The sequence below is a fragment of the Diadema setosum genome, chromosome 14, assembly GCF_964275005.1.
Source record: "Diadema setosum chromosome 14, eeDiaSeto1, whole genome shotgun sequence".
Taxonomy (NCBI): Eukaryota; Metazoa; Echinodermata; class Echinoidea; order Diadematoida; family Diadematidae; genus Diadema; species Diadema setosum.
In genome coordinates this window covers 32,161,607-32,187,766 of record NC_092698.1, presented here as the reverse complement: position 1 = coordinate 32,187,766, position 26,160 = coordinate 32,161,607, and the positions used below count along the sequence as shown (strand labels likewise).

At 38.3% G+C, this 26,160-nt stretch overlaps 1 protein-coding gene and 1 non-coding gene across 2 annotated transcripts in view; one reads left to right on the top strand and one right to left on the bottom strand.

Moving 5' to 3' along the window:
* Positions 1–20,577, bottom strand: part of LOC140237731 (atos homolog protein A-like) — a 62,293-nt gene extending 41,716 nt beyond the window's left edge. Inside the window, exon 1 of the mRNA XM_072317658.1 lies at positions 20,426–20,577. Within this exon, the coding sequence (XP_072173759.1) occupies positions 20,426–20,441 (16 nt within the window). The 5' untranslated portion in view covers positions 20,442–20,577. The remainder of the gene's footprint in view (positions 1–20,425) is intronic.
* Trnat-ggu (transfer RNA threonine (anticodon GGU)) lies at positions 17,718–17,790 on the top strand. Its single transcript has one exon. It is a non-coding gene; the product is annotated as a tRNA-Thr (tRNA).
* Positions 20,578–26,160: the final 5,583 nt, after the last annotated feature.

Below are 26,160 nucleotides of genomic sequence, written 5' to 3'. Positions count from 1 at the left end.
TTATCTGACGTAACCTTTCCTCTGGTCTGGCTTCAAAAATCATATTCTGTGACAGGAAAAATACAGGATGAAAATGTCAGTGATTTGACTACCTGTAGGCCTATATGCACAGAATGTTATCAACATGTACCATATCTCTGTGATTCTGATATCCTGGATTTGGATATGTCAGCATTAAACTCTGCATGTAGAGTCAGTGCTCTGGCAAAACATGGCAGGTTGTTTGCACATTGTGGGGGAAGTGTGACTTCACTGACAAGAATGTGCAGGAAATACTGCATTGTGATGTGTGGGAGGAAGACGTCTTAATAGCAGGACGTAGCACTTCATTACCAACCATACATGGGCTATTCACACATCCCCCCTTAAAAAAAAGGGTCATATCCTTATCTACCTTATTGTAAGTGCCTGGTTATCTTTAATGATCAAACCCTTTAGTATTTTCCTTGTGCCCTGAGTTCATGTCAAGCCTGAAACTGATAATGAACCAATGAAGCATGTCTACAATTAATGTCTAACTGATGACTCTGTACCTGCATTAGATTTCCAGGTTGAAGGTAGCAGCTGGTAGAAGTGTATGCAAATGGGAATTCGCCATGGAAAATGGCACCATTGTACACTAGTAAAGCATAAAGCTGTGCATTTAGGTCAAAACTCCAGCATAATTCAGTACCAACAACACCATTACTTCACTGACACACACAGAGATGTTATGATGTGCCCACATGTTGTTGGAAATGCTGATCAACTCGTTGGAGCCAGCAAACTGAATGCCTGTTATGTTCATAAGTGGGAGGTCATTGTGGCAAGCTTTAATCTACGCAGGCTGAGGTCATCAATCCTAGATGGAACATAATTGATGAGGCTTCTACAGGGCTGCGTGAAGCTCTCTTACATACATGCACAATGTATTATGCTGCTGCACAGCAAAGATGACCCAGGGGATACTACACCTTTCCACATACATTTGCTTGTTTTTCATGCCGAATAGCTTGTGGGCAGAGACTACCACATGAGGCGATGAAACCAAAGTCTATGGCTGACTGAACATCCACAGCCTGACAAATATAATAAATATTTACAGTACTTGCTTTTTTTTTTTTTTTGCTTTGAACAATACAATCGGTTCACTTTATGAAAAAGACAGAAGCATACAACACACTATACATCTCCATACTACTGTACATTAATATTTCATGTCCTTCACAAAGCAGAAAAAAAAAATCCTTCCTTAACAAAAATGATTACATTAGCAATAGATGGAAATAGCTAGGCAATCATGTCAAAGTGATGGTGTGTATTCCAGAGGTAGACTCACATGACAGCTTGAGAGAGCACATAATTTTCATTACACAGGAAGAATACAAGACTAGATAAGATGACTGTTTTCTACACAGCACACGTTTGGTTTTTTATTGATTCTGTGATGAGTAATATAGTCAATTTAAAAACCTACAAGTGTATTTGACACAGCAAATGCACAGTTGATACCTTTAAGTGTAGTCTTATCATACCCCAAGACAATCCCGAAAGTTCTTTGGGTTTCATTTCGTGCTCCTGCCAATGACATATTGAATGTCTCATGACAGTTAGTGTGAAATGAAAGAATGATTTGGAGTCGAAAGGTGAATGTATATGGCTCAGGGAAAGGGAGACAAAAGACCATGAGTTCCCAAGGACAGAGAGACAAAAAACACACGAGTCCTCAAGAACGGAGTTGCAAAATGAAAAGAAAACTGGTAGTCCTACAGGGGCAAGATTACAATGACAATGGTTTCGGGGTCTTGCAGGAGTCAATAGTTTTTTGGAGCGCAGCTGCCTATGTCCATGAAGACAGCTGATCTCTCTGCCAATGAATGGATGACATGGCAATATCAAAGGTCGAAGGCCAGACAAGAACAGTGCGTTTCAGCAAAATATTTGAGGGAGGATAGCATCGAGACAGTTCCAGCCAGCAGTATGGTATATGTTGCATGCACTGTGAATGCACACAAATCATGCCTTACCGTACTTTTAGTTTTACAACACTGCTGTGTTGTATTTGATCATTCAGGCCAGCTACACTGTAGCTTGGCCAAGCCTGGTCTATGAAAGCACAGGAGGGGAAAACGAAAATGAAATGCAGCTTGAGGGAAAGAAGGTCGCGTGCAATCAATTAACCTTCTCCACTGAATTTGTGATTGACATCATTACAGACAACACGTTCGTTCACCCTCTCAACCATGCATGCACTCAAATAATTCTAAGTGGGAATTATTGTGTATAAGGGCCTATTGTGTACGTATATTGTACATGCAACTGGAGAAGTTGTGATGAGTATTGCAGTGAATGCTCTACAGTTGATGTTGCATGACTGTGCACTTTGGGTTGATATGTTTTTCTACTGAACATGAAGGCAGGCACAAAACCAATAATCATCAAGGCAAGTTATAGGGATATTTTTGGTATGGTAGCAGGCATACCACAGGTACCTGCAGTACCAGTACATCGCAGGGCTGCCAACACTGGAAGCTAGTTGAGAGTGAGACTCCCATAGGCCAATGCTATAATTTAGGAGTCAAAATGAGTGAGATCAATAGAAATGCATGCAAATGAAATAAAGTTTTAGAGTGAGAAAGGACCAAAATGCGCGAGTCTCACGTTCAATGCGTGAGAGTTGGCAGCCCTGACATCAATAAAGCAATCTAGAATAATCTCTAACATTATCAACGCAATGACCTGCATTGACAGAACTCCATTAGATAGCAGGTGGGCCTAATTCTTTCTTTTTGTTAGTATCATTTTTCTTTCATAAATTTTACACAAGTTTCAGTTGTAATCTAGACAAATAAGATTAACTCATCAGTTAAGGCCTTTACTTCTCCCATAAACAACTCACTCGGGAGGACGACATCATGTGACTGGTACACATACCTATCTAGAAAAGATGGCCATTTATAGCTGCTAAGCCAAAGCGCTATTGACAATTTATGGTTCAGAGTCAAAACAGCCATCTCTAGGCACTTGATCATTCGGTGAGGACATTTAAAACATGCACTAGACTCAGGGCAATTTTGGTCACGTATACCTAATTAGAGAAAATCTGTTTAACATTAGCTCCACCTGGCTGATCATGCATAGTACATTATTTCATGTGAACTTGCTGATGCATGCAATTGCAGAAGGAAAAAAAATACTTGGTACTGAATGCCAATATGTGAAAAAAAAAACAAAAACTGAAACCAGATGTAAGAATATGTCAGGACACATTATCATTATTAAAAGTTCCTGTTCATATACTGTAATTATCTCACATGCAATAATACGAGACATATAATCCTCTCAATACCATAACCTCAAAATAGTACAGATACTGTATTCAAACAGGTTGCCAATTTGATATCTAGATGCTAAAAGAAGAGTTAAATTGCTCTTGATGTTCAGTTTTGGTTACATGCCTATTTTAAAGAATACACTCATTTGCTTGGTAACACAAAACTGTCAAAGTTATGTTCTTTTCTTTCATTTGCCTTTCTCTGTCGACAAGAAAATGTTAATCTGTATGTTACAGATCGATATTTATGTACTGATGTTTCATTTCTCCTAAAATGTGCAAGCCCTATGCATATTCTGACCATAATAATAATAATTCTAATGCTACAAACATCATCATCATCAGCAGCAGCAGCAGCAACACTTTTGAGGCCTATATAGTGCATAACATATGGTGAATATCCCTATGCGCACTCAATGAGCTGTGACAATTGTCAGATTTTTGTAGTTTTTTAAAGGAAAATGTAAAGCAATGGCTATAAGACCACAACATCATGCAAGTTTACATTCACTCCATTGGAGAAAACAAGCATGTTCATTACCAGTAGTTATTACCTTGAAGTTCTCATGCAATACAAAGCCCTAATGTCATGAGATTAATATGCCTAGGCTACATAGAATAGGCCTACACAAGGAATATATGTTTTGGTATATCTATTCTCCAGGGAAACCCCTCCAAACTGCACTTCATAAATATCTCACATACAATGTAGGCCTACAATATGGTACAATACAGAAAGTATGATTTGTATATTTGTACATTGTAAGCATTACAGTGCAGTCAAACATGCTACATGTAGGACCTATTGTATAGTATATCATACTGATAACCTATCGACCAAAATGTACACATTATCAAGAATCACATGTATTGATTCTACTTGCATGTACACCACTTGTCAATACAGCTTTTAAAACCAACAAGTTTCCAAACCCACTGTACCATATAGGCCCTAAGGCATTCAGGTAACCACATACACAATGCAGTGTAAAGGGTACTGTACGAGCTGAAATTTTCGCGGTGGTTTTATTTTCGCGAATTTCGCGAATCGCCTTTGAACCACGAAAATAACAACACGCGAAAATAACAACGCGCAAATAAGTAAGTTCAGTTAGACCCTCCCAACCGCGAAATTAACAATACGCGAAAATGTCCTCCAAGTAGCAATTCGCGAAAATATCTGTACGCGAAAATTTCAGCTCGTACAGTATACAATGTATGTCGACTGTACCATACAATGCTCAAGTGATGAGTAAACAACAGTTTGCAGGTACTGTACATGTATCTACAGTCTGTTCATGCGACTACTATTAACAGACATCGCAAACAAATTGTATTAGAGGCAAAAGGAACTATGATCACTTCATCTCATTCTGGATAATAATCCTCATGCAGTACAAAGAGACAACACAATGTTATTGTTTAACAATTGGATAGATTATCAATATCTTCTTTTTTTGTTTTATTGATGACTGAAACTGGACAGACACTTACATTGATAGAGACTGCACGATGATGCCATCTTTCAAAAATGCTCTGGCATCAACTTGCAAAAACACCTTCTGATATAGCACCGAGTAAGTGTTTTCACATCCTCAGAGAGTTGGGGAGTGACTTCCTCTGAACAATTTGGAAGGAAAACAGTCAAATATGGCTATACCAGCCTGTTATCTTTTTACTCGCCAGGCACCAGACTATTTTTCAAGTTGTCTGAGCCAGTGCCAAGGTTTGATCATGAATATTCATTAGTACTTCCCAGCACTGCCCATTTGAGGGCTTGACAACATGGGCCCTGCGAGAGAACTGCACCCCGATTGGACAAAGGTTCTCCCACTTTGCATATAACCCTGTGAACCTTACAATCAGCTGTCTTAACACATGCTGAAATGTGTGGCCGCTTTCTGTGCATGTGTGTGTACATGCTCTGTGTGTTTTCACAACACAGGCTGTCTGTTAGGTGTAGGAAGGTAGTGTTTACATTCCCAACGCACCTAGCAATAGAAGTGCTGAATACACACTATGTGCACTGCCACATAGGCAAGGCCAAAATAATGGTAGGCATATGGCTAAGTGCACACTATGACTATCCATTCGCACTTATCAATTACTTATATCAAATCTAAACTGTGGAGAATCTCTATCCTCATATTTAAGTGAAAAACATGATATATCATTTTATATATCGGGCATTTCATATACCGGTACATGTACACACCAAGGAATGGCCCAATTCAGCTACCATGTATCCTTTTCCATTGCTAGCCTCAGAATGGGCTATAGTAAAGCCATGCCAAACACCATGTAAGTTTCCTATTGGCATATTGCAAATAACTTTAAACATGCAAATATTTTTCTTCTAATTATAGACTACCTAGGTAATCAAAATATAAATATGCTCAGAAAGTACAGGCTGTTAACAATAACATGAAGGGTCAATAAATATACCTCAAAATAAATGTCCATCTCTAATGTAACACTGTGAGTTTCGATTTTACTCTCTTTTTTTTTTAACATACAAGATCGAGTCCAATTTGTTGACTCTTTGATACAGTTTTCTTTTCTTTCTTTCTTTTTATACTCATACTCATGGATATGAAAATTTTGCTGTAATTAATGACATTTTATACATCATGCATTTGGTGCAGCTGATGGACGCAATTATTTTTGCAATATCATCCAAAAACCAAAAGTTAAAGATACAGAAAAGCAGCAACAGTCAGTATTATCTTGCCTGTCTGTGGTAAAGTATGGTGTCTTCAAAGTAAACTGCCTCTCCGTGCTGTAGTTGACTTTGATAAAGAAAGTAAAATCACCCCAACAAAGTAGTATACTATTACAAATCTGTTTCGTAAAGTCAGACACAAAATCAACAAGTTAAAGGAAATTTCAAATTTTGAAATATGTTTTGATGGAACAGTCACACAGGTCAGAATCATGGATAAAAATGGTCATTATATCAGTGTCTCTCACGTTACAAGCTGACCTGCACACAAAGTTTTAGTCACATTCTTTTTTAATCTGAACGGTAAACAAGATATATATCTGTCACATCAAGCTATGAAAATAGTATTTGTGACTTGAATATTATGACATTCCAGGAAAGAGGTTTACGCTACTACATGAAAACACATTATTTCTGTGTGGATACAGTCGAATACCCATTGACATAGTCATTTCTTGCATGTTGTATTAAAGACAGTTAACCTGGAAATGTTTCCTTGAAGAAAGATGATATCCATGCCCTTGGCTTTATTTGACTGACAGCATACAGATATTTTTGTAAATTAGGAGGTCAGACATTTGCGGGAGATGTTGTTTTCGCGAACTGACACTGGCGCTATCGAAGATGCATTGTTACCCTAATGCATGGCAATGCATGGCAACATTCTTATGTATTGTTAAATTTGTGATCCAACTATGATTCATAAAATTTGTGAAAATTAAACACTCGTGAAAATGCAAGCTTATAGAGTACATCACAATGACACAACTTGTGCCAAAGTTTCTATGAATTAGACCTTGTCAAATCCTTTGCTCATGCTGGGTTTTGTTCTTTATAATGCTAGGATTCCACATTTCTGTACAAACCCACTTTATTTCCAAACATTCCTGTGCACAGAGTCTCTCTAGGTATAAAAAGAATAGCCTTGTTTACATCTGATTGGATAACACAGCCATGGAAAAAGCTGGGATGGGCAAGCCACAGAATACCTATAATACATGAAGGTCACCTACCCATGGGCTTTCAGGCACAGGAAAAGTACACCGCACAATTATTGATCCTCCATAGTATACTCTATGAATATTCATTAGTCTCTTGTCAGCTAGGTCACATGCCTGCTCCTGTATGGTGTTTGTATAGGCTTTTGTGTTGATATGCTTATTAGGGGACAAGGTGAGAGAACAGGCCCTGCCAAAGCTGTAGATATGGTGTACAAGGAAAGGCCAAGAGGGTGTTCGTCTTATCCAGGGTAGAGCATTGCACGTCTATACAGTAGTATATACTATACCAAGGAGCGTGATATTATTACACTAGGCCCACTGCATGATGGTGCCAACTAAATTCATGCATGAATACAACCTGGAATCATTTGCACAGCTGTAAAATCAAACTCCAGGAAATGAAAGGCCAGATGATATAAAGGCAGAAAATGTCACCTGAATTAGGTCATTTCCAGAACAGAGCTGGACTCCCCCCCCCCCCCCCCCCTCCCTCCTCCTCCTCCTCCTCCCATCCAATGAACTGGGATTTCTGGTGGCTGCTCGTAGTAATGAACTTCCCACATACTGTACTGGCACTCTGTACACTCAGTTTTTACAATCACTGGCACTACTGTCCTCTTGATGAAAACATTGGATGCCGTCTTCATCCAAGTATCAGTATTATCTACTTGCATTCATAACAAAGTATTGAAATACCAAATAACGAATCTGATAGAGCACTTTTCGGTATACTTTTTGAACAGTGAGTCTTAGGAATAGGATGGGGATCTACAGAAATGATGGTGTAAACTGCAGCTCTTGTCAATTGCTTGTTACTTGGTTTATACACAAGATCATATCTTGTTAACTCGGTCAACAACTATAAACCAAAATTTCAAAATCTACTTAACCCACAGGGTATTATCATACCTAAATGCAAATTGATTATGTACACGTTCCCAAAGGCAATTAATTATGTCGGTGCAATCTTTCCCTGTTTCATGTAGGCCTACCAGGTACTGTACATACGGTGTACATAAGAGTTGCCTAATCACCTGCTCAAACTAGTAGGAAAAGCATATTTGTGTCATACTTTGAACACATTCAGAAGATCTGGTTTACTCAGCTAGCACTTTGGCAATTAGGCTCATTGTTGGGCAGACTCATTCTTTTCTATCAATGAACAAAAATATGACAAGCAATATTATCAGATTAATCAGAATACTCACAGACCAAATTAATGCCAATGTTCTCAAACAGAAAGGCAAAATTTGATGCCATCAGAAGAGAGTTTGCAATTGATACAAAGGGAAAACAGAACCTTTGTCAACTGCGTTAGAAACAGAAAACACTGCTTGAACAAAACATACTCACTTCCTACTTTCCTTTTATCATTTCCTTGAAGTATAAGACTACTTTGCATTAAATCCTTTGACAACAATAAAAAGCCCAGAGAGTTATTTCAGCTACAAAAAGAGGGTGTGGCTTAGAATAAATCACGAGAGGAGAAGCCCACTCGGTACTGGTGCTGCTGAAGGCTTTCTCATTTGCAGAAGAACATGAAACCTGTTTTTCTCCACATGCTGTTAAGGTATTCAGATGAAAATAAGTCTTCTCACTGACCACACTAACTGCAAACATTCTATATGATTGTGTCATCACAAGCATTGTTGTCTTTCAAGCACACGGTTTACACTTTCATGCAAGAGAATCATGTATACATATACACACTGAACTGGCAAATGTTAATCCAAGTTCGGGCTTGGCTACACTGCATTTCCTCACAAGATTGACCACTAAAACTTCAAGTGTGGTTAGAGTTCAATCTGTTTCGATCAAAAATGCAAACACACACACACACAAAAAAATCACAAAACCCAACTGTAGAAAACCTCCTGACCGTAACTGGCCAAAGGCAATTGAAGAAATGTGTTTGGAGAAATGCAATTCAAGTCTGCAATCATGACTTGCACAAAATTACTTGATTAGCACAAATTAGCATTTGTTTCGAAAGATGTTTACTCCAGTTCTTCAAAAGTATGAAAGTCATCATATGGTAGTACGATTTATCAAAAGACTTCACCCAATTCACCAGATCCCCTTCAGCGGACCACATCACTCACTATAAAGCTATCACAGATGAAAAGGTGTGTTCTGGTTCTGTGACCCCATTATAAATGTCCTCTTACAAACCTTACAGGAAATTACTTTTCTACAATAAACCCACAGAAGCTCTCAAATACCACAAAGTTAACTCAGCATATGGTATGAATTAAAATTGCTAATGGATAAATACGTGACGGGAAGTTTTTGGTCAAATTATCTCTGGCTTAATGAAGTCAAGAAATGAATCACCTCTGCAAATTTCACTACTTCCCTCGTCATGGGAGTTGTATCTGTAGACAAATGTTAGTTCATGGATGCAATACCCTTTGGTATGTATACTGTATTTACAGAATATGATTTTATACAAAGAAATGTACATTATGTGCTGATTTCTCACAAAAATAATTGAGGTAAAAGATTCATTTGGTTACAAGGCAATCATACTACACGCATATCTATTTTTTTTATACATGTATTCAACACGAATATGAGATTGTGCAAGTCATTAATTGCACAATATTGATTTATTGATTATGGGTAAATCAAGGAATGTGCATTCAGCTCCTGTCATTTCAATATATGGTTTCTTTAATATGAACATTTTCTTTCAGTTGCATCGAAATATCAGTATGCATCTCCGAAGTAATGTTGCACCACAGATATGCACAGAAGAGATTATATCTTATGGATAAATGTAGGCCCAATTCGCATGCACATTACGGGTATGCCTAGATGTCAAAAGGGAAAAATGCATGACCTCCATGGGCATTCTTTGCATATTGATGGGTGTCACCTTCTGTATGATGGTGGTTATCAATCATCACCACTATGCAGTTATAAAAGTTAGCCATCTATAGGCTATAATTTGCACAAACAGCCACAAGCACTGCAAACATATATCTGTGATTATCTCATCTGTCGATACATTTTAAAGTACCTTAAAGGTCCTGTTTACCTTTGGGAACAGCGATTTAACCCATTCTGTACTGAATTTTGAAATTTCTTTAGACTTAATAGACAGTCCACCAGGTTCCCATATGGAACGGGTTAAAATATTTTCAAGATATGATATTTAATGCATATGTGTAGGTCTGCTGTACCAGAAAACATCTTATCATATAGGGCCTAGATTTTTCGTGATAAAGCCTAAAATATAAAGAGATATTTGTATTCTTCTCAATAAACCGTAACTGTGGATGGTTTGGTCTGGAAACATTTTTATTATAACTATTGCTTACATTTTGTATATTCAACAATACTTAACATTGATTTTACCAATTCAAATTTTTACAGTGGTTGTTTCTATCCCTAACTCACATTTTAGAACTATTTTAAAGCACTAATGCTGGGTTTTTGTCTCATCTGCAAATGGCAAATCATGCCTTTAAATACACTTAAGTACAAGTGTACAATGTTTGTAGATCTACCATTACTGCTGTAATAGCAAACTCCCCATCCACCTGCACACACAGAGAATATGACCTATTCATATACCTTAAAAATATCATATAAACAAGCAGTTGGCTTATCTGTGTCAATTCTATCCCCCCTCCCCCAGCTGATAGGAAATATTTGTTTAGTGGGAGTTTCTAGTTTCATAAACATGCCTGGACAATCATTTTACATTTGAAGGACATGCTACCAAAAGAGTAGGCCTACATCGTAGGTCTGCTCAATGATCCAGTACTCTCTACAATGTAGTTTCAGTCCAGCATGCTATGGATACATATGCAGGTGAGGAATGAGTCACTTAACCATAGGAGTGTACAACAAATCTCCCGTGAGTCACGGGGTGAAATTCCTTCACGTGCCTGTAAATTGACAAGGGCAGATCTAGATGTCACAATTAGCATGTCCTGACATTTCTCATTCTTTTAATAAAATGCATTTCTGATAGACTCTTTACTAGATGAGATCACATACAATATGCACTTTGGCTTGGCATAGGAAGGCCATTATACCTTGAACATAATATAAGGCACATGAAAAGCTCGAAAAACCTGTTCAAAGCACATAGAATTCATGCACATTATGCATTTACAACCTGAATATCACATGAAACACAAGCAGTTTACAAGGTCCTTGAAGGTGTCATGGAATGGTGTGCCCAGTGCATTACAGGTACATACACTGTAGGCCTTTATTCCAAGGTTGAAGGCGTGGCATGAAGACCATATACCCAGACCTTCCAAGGGCAGGCTTATATTAAACCAGATTAGTCCCCTGTAGACAATGAACTTGGCCAATGGCTGGACTGTGGCTTCCAAACCCCTTTGTTGAAAACCACAACACCGTTACTGGCAGTACTTGATGACATAACTTGGTTAGAGCTTGTTCATTATCCAGAGGTCTTAGCTCCTAGTGGAAGGCCTGATGATGCAGACGAAACCAGCAAATTGAAGATTATGTACTTATTCAGATGAATAAAAAAAGAAAAAGAAAAAGAAAAAAAGCTGAGTTCAAGGAGGAACTGTGGAGGTGTTACAGAGATGGAATGGCAACTCTTCGTAATTCATGCAAACACATGTTTGGGTTCAAGGTGTTACAATGGGATGTCTAGCATACCACTACGCTTTTAAGTCATGCTCGGCACCGCTCTAGTTGCAAGACGAAGTTCGGAGACGAAGAGTGCATTTCACCTTTTGTTGAATTACTATTTGCTGTTAAAATTGTCAGTTTTACATTGCATTTTGATTCACTGCTCCAATTCAAGGTACACAAATTCATTGTTGCCATCACATTGAAAGAGAGAGCGAATTGCAGTAGGGGCAAGTATTCCTAGATGTGATAGCGCTAGTCCCGATTATTGATGCTCTCTTTTGTCAAAGCACATGGGTAACACCTGTGTAGTTGAACGCATAACTTCTCGGCGGTGCCGCATGACTTCAAAGGAGAGCAGCAGTTGTCTCTCCTTCTCTAGCACCTCCCTGGTTACACATACAAGACATAATCCATGGCAAGTTGTTTGTGGCCAACACAGGGCCACCTCCATCCATGTTACACACAAATCAAACATGTACATCTACATGTACGGCACTGAAATTCCAATTTACTTATGTAGGTTCAATTTCTTTTAACATCTATTGATTATCAAAGCAAACAATTATAAAGCAAACAAAATATTTGCAGCGTAATCAAAACATGGCCCAAGATAATAAGACAAAGGTGTATAACTACAGAACTTTCAAGTGCACTTACATCATGTATTCAAAATGTATTTATTGAAATATCTTGATAAAACGTAAACAGAGTAAAAGTTTCATCGCTATCTTATTTCATAAACACAAAAGCATAAAGTGCAATGACATAGAAAGACAATACTTTATACCCAACAACACAATGTTGATGATGCTCTCTGATTACACAAGCACATTATGAATAATTACCGGTATCAACAATCTGTAAATTCAATAATGCAGGAAGTGTACTAAATAGATACATTATGTCATAACATCTGCTTGCCAGTGATCACAAGACCATGCAAATGATCACATGACAACTCACAGAGCAAGGTGAAAGACTGGCCTTGGTGTAGTTCTGATCATAAATGGCCATGGTGAACTAGTGGCCAACCCTAAAACCACCCTCTGAGCATGGACCCTGGTCCATGCTCTGAGGTAGATGGAAACCTACTGAGCAATGCTGAGCCTTGAAACTGACAACAGTTTTGACAGACTGTTTGTGCTGCCTAAAATATAAGAAACAATCACGCAAGGAAATTACTGTAAATATACTATGCTCGTTTTCTACCAGATGTTGTCATGCAGTTGATGTTCAACACAAAATCTGGCATTACATTATACACATGGCACAAAACCTGCAATTGCTGTACGGTATCCATTTTGCTTGTTATACCACGATATCTGCAGTCTTGTGCTGCCTGAAAGAGGAACCAACAGCCTCTAGGCCAAGTCTCATTTGAAAGTACAGAACTGTATTGTAACTTGAAAAATTGTGACACAAACAGACAAGACATATGAAAATTGTTAAAAAAAGTTACAAAAAATTATTATTTTTTCGCCACCTTCGAAATGGACATGTGCAATTGCCTCAGAAATTTGAAACTGCGTACAACTACATGTATGACTATAAAGTAGCAATAGCCTAGGTGGCTGGTTGCGTAAATTCATATGAGGCAGAAGGGAGACATAAAAACATCCAATAGAAGTAATAAGATTAACATTGTGATTTTCTGCAATAAAGCATTCCCTATCACTAGTGTCATAGCAAGCTTTACATGATGATTGAAAAATCACACTAAAGTCTGCAATATTTCTGATGAAGTTTGGGGGGCTCTTGGCACAGTTGCCTAGCAACTTTTACCGAGTTTCCATGAGCACTTCCTACTACTACTACTACTACATATACCCGTAGTGTGATCTTCAAGAGGAGGGATATAATCTTGTATGATAGGCCTAATTAAAAAAACATGCATTTGTCTGCAGCATGCAGTTTTACTGGGGTGCCTTCAGCTTCTCATATGACCACTAGGTCTATATTACATACAGTGTAAGTATGGTTCTTCATTTACAATGTAGCCTACAGCAAGATGACATTCCATTAATCTTCACCTTTGAACTTTCAACTTCCCTTGGACAAATGACCAGTCTGAATTCAAATCCCCCATTTGAATGACATGGCTGCAAAATGACCAAAAAAAAATTTTTTTTTTTGCATAATTCAGCAATTTCTGACTTTATCATATCCCAGGATGTAACCTGGAAAACCCTGCCTTTTTACCACATAAAGAGGGGAAAGAAGTACATTTGTACATTTCCCTCCAGTTCATTTACTATTAAATAAAGGATACATGTATGTATTCTTGACATCCTGTTCTAGACCTTCAGTCAACATCATCTTCTGGAGGATTTTATTTGTTTGAACTATCAAATGGCAGTTCTACAAAATGCTGGCCTTTATGCACAATGAAGTGGCATCCTTCTCCTTGGGCACGGTTTACATCTTAATCTCAAAACCTTGACATTTCATCATGAGTTACTATACAAGGCAGGCAGCAAACCTATACGTACCTGCATTTTTTTTTTAAATTCATTCCTTGATACAGTATAGACCAAGAAGGAAAAACAAAAGTGATGGTAGACTGCATGAGCATGACAAAAGAAGAAGAAATAAAAACACCCAAACATACTGGTAATCTCACATGTTTATCTTCACAGTCAATACAAATGTAACAAATTCATACATTGTAGTATGCCAATGAATAACTGCTGAGTCACCATGTGACAAATGTGGATGTGCCATCACAGAAATGCCATACTTGTTATGAAAGAGTACAGAGTACCAAGTACTGTATAAGTCATATACTTAGCAAGTCTAATTTTTTTTTTTTTTTTTTTTTTTTTTTGCAAACTGGGACTTTGTGACAATTTCGCGAATGGTCAAATTAATGCCACGAACAGAGTTAATATTTTTGCATGTTTTTTACAAGTGTCATATCATCGATGTGTTCACAATGTTTGGTATTCTGGAATCCTTTTATATATTTCATTTTGCTGTTTATTTCAAATCATCATAAGAATATCACTTTATATTGTGTGCAAGAACTTTTCGGTTTTGAAAATTATGTCAAGCCATGTTTCAGCTCAGAAAGAACAATTTACAAATCTTATCACAAGGGAAGTGATAAAGACAGCAATTTTCACTAAATATGTGATCTGCGCCCACATTGAAGTGGAATGTCCACCGTTTCACATCAAGCAAACATCACTAGTAGTTACAAGCAAATAGATACATGTAGGCATGAAGTGATTTAGCAATCCACTGACATGAGTAAATGAGTCATCTTGTCATACTCGTATGCAAAGTGATTCTCATAAATTATGCTGAAATGATCCCCCTAAAATGTCACCATAATCTACCTGTAACATGCTTGCTTACCATGGGACAGAATACACAAACTGTAATGTATGTTTAGTGGTGCATAATATCATTTAGGGATCATCAATAAATCTTTCATTTCTTTATTAATATTTTGTTTAAAGTGGAGTATTTATCCACTTACTTTTCAAAGAAATCATTAAAGGGAAGGTAAACCCAAAAAGCAATGTGGATTGAGTGAAAGCAGCAACATTAGTAGAACACATCAGTGAAAGTTTGAGGAAAATTGGACAATCGATGCAAAAGTTATGAATTTTTAAAGTTTTGGTGTAGAAACCACTGGATGAGGAGACTACTAGAGGATATGACGTATGAGTGGACAACAATACAAAGAAAATATAAAGGAAATTCAACAAAAATTCACTTTTCTAGAATTATGAAAGAGCAATGGACCAACCTCTTTCCGAAAGCAGGGGGAATAATTGCTACCCCTAACATATGTCAATTGACCGATTCTGTGACGCGCTATGTGTATTTTTGGCATGGGCGCAGCCATAGTGGGTGTATCAGCCAACCCCCCCTCCGCACTCCCCCACCCCTCTCCCTACATTAGCACGCGCGCAGAATGAAAAACTGCTTTAGCCAATAGGCGTCTCGTACTGGGTGCGCGAATGCTTGCTAGTGCGCGAACCTTTGTTACAAGTGCGTGTAAACATGTTGCCCGGGGGTGGGGGAGAGCAGGGGGGGTCGGCCGATACACCCACTATGGCTGCGCCCTGTGCCGTAAAATGTCTGCTGCCCTCAACGAACCCGAATCGGTCAATATCAAGTTGATGGAATTTGTAATTTTCATGAAAAATGGATTTTTGTAGAATTTTCTTTATATTTTCTTGGTATTGTTGTCCACTCATACGTCATAATCTCTAGTAGTCTCCTCGTCCAGCGGTTCCAACACCAAAACTTTAAAAATTCATAACTTTTGCATCGATTGTCCGATTTTCTTCAAACTTTCACTGATGTGTTCTACTAATGTTACTGCTTTCACTCAATCCACATTGCTCTTGGGGTTTATCTTCCCTTTAAGGCATGGAAGTAGGAGTGTTCTCTTGTCATGCAGTTGATGTTAGACACATACCGGTAATCCAGTATTATTGATACTACTTGTGGCACAGAACCAACAAATATTTGAATCCGTTTTGTTCGTTACCACGATATCTGCAGTCTGACATGATCCACCTTTGACGAGCGAAGGCCACCGAGAGCTCAACTACCATACAATCCCTGTATAGGCCTTTATCACACCCCATCAACTGTGCCATACTGTCACACTCCTGCTCCACTAATGCGGACGACAAAACACTGATATGCATAGGCCTACCTACAGAAAGGACATTTCACCGATTGTCACACCTGATAACACATCAGGCTCATCACAGCATGCCAAACAGCTGATCATTCCCAGAACCCGTCACCAAGGACAAAATTGCATGTAGAACAAATGTCTGTTTCCCTCAGATAAAATGGCAAAGGTGCTACAAACCCACACATCCATCATAGGGATCTTCTTCCACTAAGAGTTGATTAAATTTTGACACGACCACTAAAAGCCTACAGGCTACTAAACATACACCTAAAAGAAGTTAAGTGTGCATACAGTAATTAGGGGGTTAATCTACATAATTTCTAACTGAATAAATGTTTGAATGTGTCTAAAAACTGGATAAATGGCAGGGAGCTTCATAATCTAGACTATGCCATTGATGTGAAGACATAATTGTCAAGGTAGGTTTTGGTGCGGAGGCCAGGGCATGAAGTTGAATATTTATCCTTCTACAGGGGGCATTTATGAAGCATTTAGTCCGACAAAGTTGTCGGACATATTTGCACTCAGCCAATCAGATGCAAGGATTTCTGTAGCTTGTAACAGTTTATCAGAAAAATATCCGACCAAAACGCTTCACGAAATGCTCCCCAGGTTCTACACTAATATACAGTGTACAATGTACATGCACATGCATAAAGTTGTACATTATATTGCACATGTATACATGTATGTAGTTTGCCTACATCATGTACGCAAACTAGTACATGTACAAGTAATATAATCCAATTTCATATTTTGTGGATTTAGTTGAACATTGAACATTTTGCTATTGTTTCGGGAATCTTTTTCTGGGTCATAGAATATTGCCAACCCCCAAAACAGCATTAATTAGTAACCTGTCTTTGAGGTAGTGTAACAATGCACAGTTAAACCAATAATGTGTGTGATATGTTCATGTTGTAATTTGTTGGTTGAGGAGGAAACTGGTTAAATTAAACTACTGGACAACTGATGGGTCCGTGCAAGAGACAAATATAAAGCAAAAGAAAATGTGAAATGTAAAACAAACAAGATACAATTTGAATAACAAAGCAGTACCCGCTGCATGCTATAAGGATTAGAACCAACACTTGCTGTCGGGCGAAAGCTCGGTGGTCTAGTGGAGATGACGCCTGTCCGGTGATCAGGAGGTCGTAGGTTCGAATCCTGCTCGAGTATGTACGCCCATGATTTTTTATCATGGCTACTACTAAAAAAAAAAAAAAAAAAAAAAAAACACTGATCAATTCAGTGCTTATTTACGTTGATGTAGGGCAATTTGTCAATCAGTTGCAATGAAAAACATCTCGACGGAAGAATTTCATAAATTTGAACAACAAAGCAGTACCCGCTGCATGCTATAAGGATTAGAACCAACACTTGCTGTCGGGCGAATGCTCGGTGGTCTAGTGGAGATGACGCCTGTCCGGTGATCAGGAGGTCGTAGGTTCGAATCCTGCTCGAGTATGTACGCCCATGATTTTTTATCATGGCTACTACTAAAAAAAAAAAAAAAAAAAAAACACTGATCAATTCAGTGCTTATTTACGTCGATGTAGGGCAATTTGTCAATCAGTTGCAATGAAAAACATCTCGACGGAAGAATTTCATAAATTTGAACAACAAAGCAGTACCCGCTGCATGCTATAAGGATTAGAACCAACACTTGCTGTCGGGCGAATGCTCGGTGGTCTAGTGGAGATGACGCCTGTCCGGTGATCAGGAGGTCGTAGGTTTGAATCCTGCTCGAGTATGTACGCCCATGATTTTTTATCATGGCTACTACTAAAGAAAAAAAAAAAACAAAAAAAACAAAAAAAAAACACTGATCAATTCAGTGCTTATTTACGTCGATGTAGGGCAATTTGTCAATCAGTTGCAATGAAAAACATCTCGACGGAAGAATTTCATAAATTTGAATAACAAAGCAGTACCCGCTGCATGCTATAAGGATTAGAACCAACACTTGCTGTCGGACGAAAGCTCGGTGGTCTAGTGGAGATGACGCCTGTCCGGTGATCAGGAGGTCGTAGGTTCGAATCCTGCTCGAGTATGTACGCCCATGATTTTTTATCATGGCTACTACTAAAAAAAAAAAAAAAAAAAAAACACTGATCAATTCAGTGCTTATTTACGTCGATGTAGGGCAATTTGTCAATCAGTTGCAATGAAAAACATCTCGACGGAAGAATTTCATAAATTTGAATAACAAAGCAGTACCCGCTGCATGCTATAAGGATTAGAACCAACACTTGCTGTCAGGCGAAAGCTCGGTGGTCTAGTGGAGATGACGCCTGTCCGGTGATCAGGAGGTCGTAGGTTCGAATCCTGCTCGAGTATGTACGCCCATGATTTTTTATCATGGCTACTACTAAAAAAAAAAAAAAAAAAAAAAAAACACTGATCAATTCAGTGCTTATTTACGTCGATGTAGGGCAATTTGTTGCAAACAAGATACATCCAACAAGGCTAAAACAGACTCCATACGACAATCTTTTTCTTTAATTTAGAAACATCTTTCACTCAACCATTCATAACCTGACTAAAATGTTGAATTGATATGAAAATCTGTTTCTAACCACTAAGAGGAAGAATCTGTTCAATATCCCATTACCAATAATGTGTGTACATATATAAATGCAAGAAGAGGAAGTAGACCCTCTACGGTGTAAACAAACTGTAATACTGTAAAACACGATATTTTCGCGGTATGAAATTTTTGCGACTTGGAGCCGACGACCTTTTTCGTGGCATGAAATTTTCGCGAGTTGCCTCTAGCATTCAATGCGTATAGTGCAGTTTCACTTGCATTTTAATTTCGCGAATCTTCGCTCTCGCAAAATTAAAATGCACATGAACATTCCTTGTTTTACAGTAGTCCTCTATGTCATAATGTATATGATACAGTCTCCACATCATGAAAACTTGATTTGAAATTTGAATGCTCTGTGAACTGTGAAACTGTCAGTCCTTTCTACAGGTGCATTTATATATTATCGTAAAATTTTCTGAGGCAGAATCACGATCCTTTACCCATTTGAGGAATTTTGGGGGGAAGATAAACCCAACCGTGTTTTCAAACATGCTTAGAAATGCTGATTTGAAACAGCATTCAAAGGGCGTTTTAAAATGCGTTAGAGACCACGATCGCCACGTTTTTCTGCGGGTAGATAAACACAATGCCATTTTGACACACGTTTATATCTCAAGGTCAACTCCCAGCTGTTTCCAGTTGTGGTTTCTATATACCCATTATTCAGTGTGTGAATGATGAGGCATGTTTGGCGATATGCAGTTGACCTTTACTTCCCGGGTCGAATGGTGCAAAGCAGCTGTGCAGTGACAACACTTGAATCGCAATTGTATGATTAAATAAACGCTGCATCCCAAAAATCGTGTTTCAAACCATGTTCACAAATACCATTCCAAACGCGTTTTAAAACATGATTCTCTCTCTAAAGTTAGTTAGATAAATGCAGCCTATTATTTAATAGGCTATTACCGGCAAAACCTACATAGAACTTGACAGGATCCACCACATGGCGACATGGGTCTTTTAACACTACCAGTAACAGACCAGGGAGACCAGGGAGGTGAGCCACCTCCCTGGTTAGACCATGGTCATGGAGCTATAGCTCCATGATGGTTAGAAATAGACCTAGGATCAGTATCAATCATATCACTCTCATCAGTCAGGATTTTGTGTCAATGTGGACAATATTCAAGACACATCCAATGTAATTTGTAAAAGTGTGAAAGTTAGGTAAGACAGCATGACATAAGGGCCAAGATACACAATACAGGCAAAACCCTACGCCCAGAAACATCAACGTGATCAACCTCGGCTGATGCAATTCACAGCCACAGGAGCACCATAAACCACTACGTTGTTCACGACGCGACTGAAGTCAATCACGGATTCACGATCGGGCGCGGTGTGTGTACTAGAGCATACACAGTACATGCAGGCACAGCAGACGCCTGCCCGCCTTGCAAGTGCACAAACGTTCGGGAGATCTGCCCGTCCGGATTGTCGTAAACAGACGGATCAATGAATGAAAACACACAATCGCAACCAAACAAGCTCTCTCGCGCCAACTTACCAACCGCCGATTTCATGATACTTCTGCCTGCACAACCTCAACAGCACGACGTCAATTTAGATCTACCTTCACTTTAAACAAACGCTCGCTTCTGAATATTAGGTGTTGATATAACGAGCGAATTCTGCCCATTTCTGACAAAGTGTCCCACTAATATTCGTCAACTGCTGTCTCCTCTCACCGACGAACAGCGAAGTTCTGTTGTGATTACACGGATGATCATGTGACTACCAGCTGGCTAGTGAAAGGTCGTTATGAATATTCATTACGTTGTACTCGATGGTTGCGAAGTTCGTTGCAGCAGCAGGGAGGTGATTTGTCTCACCTCCCTGGTTGCAGGCATGCATGCTCTTGAAAACGCTTGGTTCATATTGATTTGTTAGTTTAGTTGGTTACATTTCAAAAAATGGAGATTTAATTTATGATATGTTTAAATGTTACTTTAAAATTGTTTCATACCCCTTGGATTAAGTTTATTTCATATTGTGTATTGGTATGCTGAATACTTGTCATTGTATTTTGCTCATTGGAATCTCCATGATCTGTCGCTGATACAAAGTACAACCATGTGTAGTACTACATTGTAGTTAGTGAATTTGCCGGCCCTCTGTCTGGCCTTTATGTTTTCTCCAGCTTTGTTGGCGCGCCTTGGACATGAACTAATTGCTCAATGGTTTTGGAATTTTTTAGGCTCTAATTTTTTTTTTTTTTTTAACAGTCTGTAATGTAATCTTTTCCTGTCAGGGATTTCCAGGTCTGATTTAGGCTTTATGTAGTGGTTTGAATTACAATGCTAAAGATGTCTCGAGATGAGTTGAGAATGTGTAGTTTTGAGGGATGATTAGATGAGTAAATTTTGATTGTGTAGGATAAGGTGTGACTTTTGTCGTTGAATAAGAGGGTATGGTCCTCTTTCAGACCTGGGGACCCCACTGGGGGAGCCATTCTCCCTGGGTGTGTTATGAGACGGGGGTCTTTGAGGAAGCTTTACCTTACTACTTATTGATGAATCATGGTGGTTCTCTTTTTATTTTATCTCTGAATTGCTCTTGTCACTTTTTCTTCTTTTTTTCTTCTTTTTCTCGTGTTTGCTGATTGATGATTATTTGTAAATATTGTGATTTTATGTGATTTCGAAATAAAACATATAAAAAAAAGTAAATTAATGAATAAATCGATGTGTCACCTTCCTGGTTGTTTTGGTTCTTGAAAATACATGTATACACTAAATGAGATCAAGTCAAGCAATTTGATATGCATGATGTGATGGTGGGAAAAGTGAGTAATAAACTTCCATGACTTTGTACTGCTACATAGTGCTGCCTATTACTATCGGATGTGTGAAAATGAAATAAAGTTCGTTATTCCGAAAGGTTCGTTAAATTCGAAAATGAAATATTCGTTATTTCGAAAGGCCGTAGGCCCTGATTCCGAGAAGAAATAAGTAAAAAGAGGTTCTCTTTCCCGAAGGTTCTGAAATGTGGAAACAAAATAACAAGGGCTGCAATTCCGAAGGTGCGTCATGCGGGCCTTATTAGCATTTCCGAATCAATGAACCTTCTTTCTGAGCAAATCGTCATTCCGAAAGTTCGTTTATCCGAAAATGTAATAAGAAAATATTATTGACAACAGTGTCGGCGGACCCCCCCCCCCCCCCACTTTTTTTTTTTTGCACATACATAGGAATACATTGGATGTAGGCCTAACCACTTTGCCCCCCCCCCCTTTTGTTTGTTTGTTTGTTTGTTGTTGTTGTGGTTGTTGTTGTTGTTTTACCCCGGAAGTGGCACCCGAAGTTGTACCAGAGCGATGCCGATGAAATCTTGAAGCGGGAGCGCGGGTAGGGCCTTTTTTCTTTGTTTCTTTTGCTTGTCAGCTGAAGAAACCCGGAAGTGATCAGAACACCACAAGGTTGCGCTGAAGACTTTTTTGTTAGGCCTACTTGTTAGCCGATGAAACATGGAAGTGGCACCATGGCTCCATTACATTCTTTTTTTTTTAAAAGAAAAAAAAAGAAGATTGGAATGGCAATTGTCATCGTAACAAAAAGAATCCAGCTTCCTGATTGGATGTTGCTATGGAAAGTTGTCACTCACATCTTTTATAAAACGGGGCCCAGAAGTTGCGCTGAAGCCCCTTTCTGTTTTTCGTTGGATTTCTGTTTGTTTGTTTAAGCTGATGAAACCGGAAATGGCACCAGAATTATAACCCCCCCCCCCCCCCCGTCACACACACACACACTTTTGAAAACGTGCATGGCGCCGGCCGTATATACGCAAGTTTCGTTATTCCGAAAATGGTGAAAATCGTACTTATGAATTTTCGGAATTACAAACCTCATTTCGTTTTACGAGTAACAAACCTTTGGAATAACAAACCTTTTCTTCTCCTCTTATATTCATCCTCCTTCTTCTTCTTCTTTCATTTCGAACTATCGACCATTCAGGACATCGAACTTTGTTCACTTTCGGAGTAAACGCGAATCTTCGGAACAACGAACCATATTTCAATTTCGTATTACCGTTAAAACGGGCATTCGGAATAATGAACCTTCGGAACACGACTGTAACCCTCAGTACTACGAGTATACAGTATGATTAAGGCACATACTTAATCCCCGAACACTTGTCAGAGTGTAGCAGGAAAAGAATCCTAAAACATTATTATTATCCCAAACACATCACACGCTTATATCCACAAAACTGACATTACAGAAATTTCGTTGATAGACCCTATCTGACATAATAATGAAAGTGCAGGAGCTTTCTGAATCTGAATAAACGTCATAATGTTGATAACATTAATTTTAGATACAAACTACTCTCTAAAAAAAATCGAGTGAAAAATTTCACTCTAAAAAGAGTGAATACAAAAAAGAGTGAATTTCGAGTGAAATTGGAGTGAATTTTGAGTGAAAATGCTCATTTTCACTCATTTTGGAGTGACGTCAGGGATCACTCGAAGATTTTGGAGTGATCCCTGACGTCACTCCAAAATGAGTGAAAATGAGCATTTTCACTCAAAATTCACTCCAATTTCACTCGAAATTCACTCTTTTTTGTATTCACTCTTTTTAGAGTGAAAATTTTCACTCGATTTTTTTTAGAGAGTAAGAAAATAATATTTGTTTTGCTCTCTTCTTGCAAAACTGGGTGATTCGTTTTTTCACCTGTCTCGACTATACGTATATGGAGTGGGCGCCAAGCAGGCGTGACATCTATACCTCTCTTCTTTTTTCTTTGTTCTTTCTCTTTTCTTTGAACACATGTAAAGTTTGAATGCAAAAACATCTCAACAAGAACAACAACAACAACAACAACAGATTAAGACCAAGTTTCAATCTCAAATGTCTCAAGTTGATGAAAATATATATATCGGTCTTTGCATACTCTTCAGTTGTTCTTTGTTGTTTCTTATAAAGTAATTTTCTCTCTTTGGTACATTGTCGCGTCTTGCATGAGGCATGTGTTTGTTTGTTTGTTTGTTTGCTTGCTTTTTTTTGGGGGGGAGGGGATTTGAGCGTTTATACAGACATTTGCCTGTTTTACGCTTTTGCCGGATGGAAATAAACAATAACTGACTTGAATTAAGAAAAAAAAAATCGTCATCACCCCATCTAATTTTAAATCAGATCGGGGAATTACGATTCTTACTTTTGTTTCAGACCGATATTACAATGTATTATTTTGTGGAGACATGTGATTTTCATTTATTCGTATATTTTTCTTCTCTTAATTCAAAATGTCTGTGAAATATTCGCTGTCCTGTTGATTCTATTCTTATCAGTATTACCAAGGTCTACTCGACTGTACACAGTAGTTTGTTTGCAGGCCCGTAGCCAGGATTTTTCAAGGGGGGGTGCGGTCACTAAAAAAACGGACCTTCGGTACCAATACCAATGATGACACACACACACACACACACACACACACACACGCTATTATATATATATATATTTTTTTTTGTTTTTTCTTTGGACGACCGAACTACAAAAGTTGTATAAGAATTTGCGCGCGAAGCGAAGCGCGCGGCAAATTGTGAATTTTGACTGTTTTAATGACGTTTTAAAGTCTCGAGGAAATTTGTATTTTTGTCTGTTGCATGCAATCGCGTTACGGTATTTCATCTAGGAAATAGTAAAAACTCATTTTGCCAGGAAGTTGCAAAGTTTAATTGTGTTCGAGACTCTGCGCGCGTAGCGCGCCGCAAAATTGACAATAGTGATTTTCCTGGTGTTGTTTTAACTTTTATTTTTTCTATTGTATACCCGTGTTAGCAGGCCTGAAGCCTGGTATGCGAGTTTGTCAAAAACGAAAATAAATAAGAAAATTTTTAAAACAAAATGAATTGTAAATGTGAACCATTTATATTTTGCCTCCTTGTGGTAGGATATTTCCAGCATTTCCGAACTTTCAAATAATCATTTTAGATTAATAATATTAAAGGTAGTAGATCCGATTCGCAAACATCTCCAATATCAGTCAAATGTCATATTAACCAACATGCTAAGAAGGTTTTCTTTGTGAAATTTGGAGGTCAGTGAAATTCAAAAATTAAACATCCGTTAGCCATTGGAAGAAGTTGAGTGCAAATTCAGACCTCAGGCTTTATAGTGCTCAGATGTTTTCCTATTTGATTTGATCTGTCTCACTGTGCACACTAAGATACATACTGGAATGGTTATTTCTTATCTATTAAATTATAGTAGGTTATTTGGTTACTAGCTGTCTCTGGGCATTTTCGAATTGGGCTGCAAACAGTGGCGTATCTAGGGAAAACGGCGCCCGGGGCAAGCACGAAAATTGCGCCCCTAATTTCTGAAAAAAAGTGTTCAACCCCTACCCCATCCCGGTAGGGACTTTAAACAAAGTCCGCATGATGCTTTTTCAAGCACTTAAAAGGGATCTTTTTGAGGGTGATTTAAATGTAATGAATTTTGATAGATTTTGGCGAGCGAGCGCAGCGAGCGAGCCGAAAATTTTTGTATTTCAGCTTACAAAACATGGAATTTTTGTCATTTTTTGCTTACCAAATCTTACAATTCTAATCAAGATATAGTGACAGCCTTATAGATATCGATTTATACCAAAAGAACTGAGGACTTAAAAAAGTACTCTAAATTAGTGCGCGCGAGTGTGCTGAAATTTGTAAATGTCCTCGTCATCATCACGTATTGTTCTTATATTTTTTTTTATATAAATTTTGGCGAGCGAGCGCAGCGAGCGAGCCGAAAATTTTTGTATTTCAGCTTACAAAACATGGAATTCTTGTCATTTTTTGCTTATTAAATCTCACAATTATAGTGACGACCTTATAGATAACGATTTATACCAACAAACTGAGGACTTGAAAAAATACTCTAAATTAGTACGAGCGAGTGAGCCGAAATTTGTATATTTCTGCGTCATCATTACGTTTTTTTTTTCTTATCTTTTTTGATTTTTTTCTTGCGCCCCCCTTCCCCGTATGTTCGAAACCGTTGGCGTCCTCTTTTGATCCAATCGGCGATCGCTTCAGAACGAATGAAATTGCAGTCGCTGCTCCGTGTAACATTTTTCCTGCTAAATATAAAATGACATGAGTGAACACAATAGACATTATCATTTTGTCCGCGTCATCGTCACGTTTTGTTCTTATCTTCTTCTCTTTTTTTAAACAAATTTTGGCGAGCGAGCGCAGCGAGCGAGCAGAAAATTTTTGTATTTCAGCTTACAAATCATGAAACTCTTGTCATT